The sequence below is a fragment of the Bombus impatiens genome, unplaced genomic scaffold, assembly GCF_000188095.3.
Source record: "Bombus impatiens unplaced genomic scaffold, BIMP_2.2 scf_0640, whole genome shotgun sequence".
NCBI lineage: Eukaryota > Metazoa > Arthropoda > Insecta > Hymenoptera > Apidae > Bombus > Bombus impatiens.
The window spans coordinates 739,147-741,827 of record NT_177059.1 but is presented as its reverse complement, the minus strand read 5'-3'; the positions used below and the strand labels follow the sequence as shown (position 1 = coordinate 741,827).

Sequence of the window (2,681 nt, the reverse complement as noted above, 5' to 3'; positions counted from 1 at the left end):
CTCAAGTCGCCGACCGAGCATCCGGTCGTACTCTCCTCGTCCTACGATCCTCTCAGAAGGTATCTCAGGTCGCCGACCTTCGACCTGTTCGACGCCTCCAGATCGAGATATCACAGTGCCGACTTTACCGCGGATCCGGATCTAGCCACCGTGTACAGACCTTCTGCTTGCAGCTTGTCCAACGACTCTGTCAGCCTCGGCTACTCCTCTCTGCCGAGAAAGTACGCGATCGGACTTGCCGAACCGAAAACCGTCCAGTACTACGAGGAGTTGCTATCTCCGAGCACCGCGGACTACTCGCCGTCTAGGAGGTCGCCGACGTGCAGCGAGTATCCGACTAGGTGCGAGAACGGCTACTACAACGGAAATTCGGATGTACGCGCAAACGCTGCGAAACGGAAAACTTGCACGGAGAACGCGAGAACGCCGGAGCTGTACGAAGATACCGATCCGGCTTCAGCCGCTTCCTGCGACGAACGATCCACGGAACAGAGGAGGTAATCGCTCGTCTCTCCTCCTCCTCCTCTTCCTTAGTTCATCGACGGTTGTAATATCGCGTTTCCTTTGATTTTCCAGGAGCAAAGGCGAACGTACGACCCAGACGAAACATTCGCTTTCCACGTCCGCCGATACGACGAGCCGTTGCGCCAACGACCACAGTTAATCTCGTTTTCGCCGATTCGCGCGACGACGCTTTACGCGCTCGCCCAACGTCCCGCTACTTTTGCTCGCTGCACGCATCGATTCCAGCGTTATCGTCCACGTTTCTCGCTATCGTTTCAAGAATCGGTAACGTGCGTTACGGTGTACGCGTATCCAAGTCATTGCGACAGTTCGTTTTAGAAAATACTCTCTTATTCCGCGTTGCAGACGCGAGACATCCTATTTCTCCCACCATCTCGATACGACCTCGTTCTAGTCTATTTATTTAATCGACGTAGGATTTCGAGCGCAATGGCGATTACCCGACCGTACCGAACGCTTGTCTCGTCTCGTCTTCGTTACGAAACGATCCAACGGCCTAAAACCGCCCCGTCTCGTCCTCCCTCGAAACCGACGAATCGTATTTCTTCGCCTGCCCGCTGTTTTCGTCGACGTTACGTTACGATCGTTACGTCCGACGCTCGGTCCATATTCGTCGTAGCAAATGTCTCGTCCATTCTCCCGACTTCGCGTTTTTCTCTCTTCTTTACTCGATAAATCTTAAAATGCGACATTGCGACAGTTGCTCTCCATCGCTGTTACCATCGTCGTTATTATCGCCATCGCCATCGTCACAATGACCATAGCTATCGTCGTTGTTATCGTTATCGTTATCGTTACATCGTCGTCGTCGTCGCTTTTATTTCTACGACTATATTATATAAAAGTGTGCCTTGAAGATGTTGTTGCCACGTGAATTGTATCTTTTTCGAGAAACTCGACGCGCGTACGCAGTATCAACGTTCGTATGATCCAACGAACCGCGTATTCGTTTTCTCCTTTTTCTCTAGTTTCTCCTTTCTCTTCTTTTTGGTGTTATCTCCTCGAAACGCGTGTATATCGTTACGAGCGGTTTTCGCTGCAGTATTTATAAAATTGTAAGTTAAGCGAAAGCTTAAGGCTGACGCGAGATACGTAGCTGTTGGAACGGCTAGATATACTCTGGCTACCGGGACTGTCGCGAAAACGCGAACGCTGTACGAGAGTGACGATCGAGTTGCTTCGTCGCGCGCAACGTTTTCGCATTTTCCTCGACGATTTAACGAAATTCGTTATGCCGAAACGCGTCTCGAGCAGCGTTTCGCGTCTCCCCTCTATATTCTCGCGGAGCAAGTTTTATCTTGGCCGTGTCTCTCCGAGATCCCTTCAAAACAGATCGCAGGTATTCGCTGCGAATCTCTGACTGACTAGCCACGGTCTTCCGCTTCTTATGTATGCGTTTTCTACTCGTATTTTAAAATAAACCATGCTATTCGAACGAGCATCGTTCGCCTGCTCATTGTTAAACTCCGATGTTTCATTGTTCGTTTGTCCGTTCGTTTGTTTTTCTCACGCGCCGTTTCGCCGACCAATTTTCCGCGTACGAAAAATTCCAGTAGCGCGTTTCGCACGAATCGACGAAATTCGCACGGGCTGACGACGGACGGATAAAAGCGACATGAACCCTGTGAAACTGCGATTTTATACCGAGCGATACGAGAAGGAGAAAAAGTACTTTCGCCTGCAAGAAAAGTTCGTAGCTATCGCGCGTACGAAACCTCTAACCGGTAAGTTTTACGCAAAACACGACGCGATCCCGGCTTCCGAGGTTCGACGAGAGTACGTAGATTTGATCTCGAAACGACTGGTCCTCTCACCGAAGGATATTTACGCGTTCAAGCCACCGACCGTCAATATGGAGTACGCCCTAGTAATACACGCTACATCCGGAAATATAAACGATTGCAATTTCATAGGTATGGCTGGTTCTCGGAACCCTTGATAGCTCGAACCAACGATCCAAGGTTATCGTTTGGCCGAAAACAAACGGATTTTATCGCTAACGAGCTTCGAATACGACACGTTCAGAGAGGTTTACCGACCGAGAAGTTTCTAGGAATACCTTTCAAAGTTTAAACGACGCGGCTATGCTATCGTTTGTCGCGATCGTCGATAAAATTCAACATCGATGTTGTGCCTATTTCGTTTCCTGGCAACGA

At 49.7% G+C, this 2,681-nt stretch overlaps 1 protein-coding gene across 1 annotated transcript; it reads left to right on the top strand.

Annotated features, from left to right (window-relative positions):
* Positions 1–2,140: 2,140 nt before the first annotated feature.
* LOC105681194 lies at positions 2,141–2,675 on the top strand. Its single transcript, XM_012389334.1, has 2 exons — positions 2,141–2,382; positions 2,439–2,675. The coding sequence occupies exons 1-2, from the start codon at positions 2,141–2,143 to the stop codon at positions 2,596–2,598; spliced, it is 402 nt and encodes a 133-aa protein (XP_012244757.1). The 3' UTR covers positions 2,599–2,675.
* The last annotated feature ends 6 nt before the right edge of the window (positions 2,676–2,681 follow it).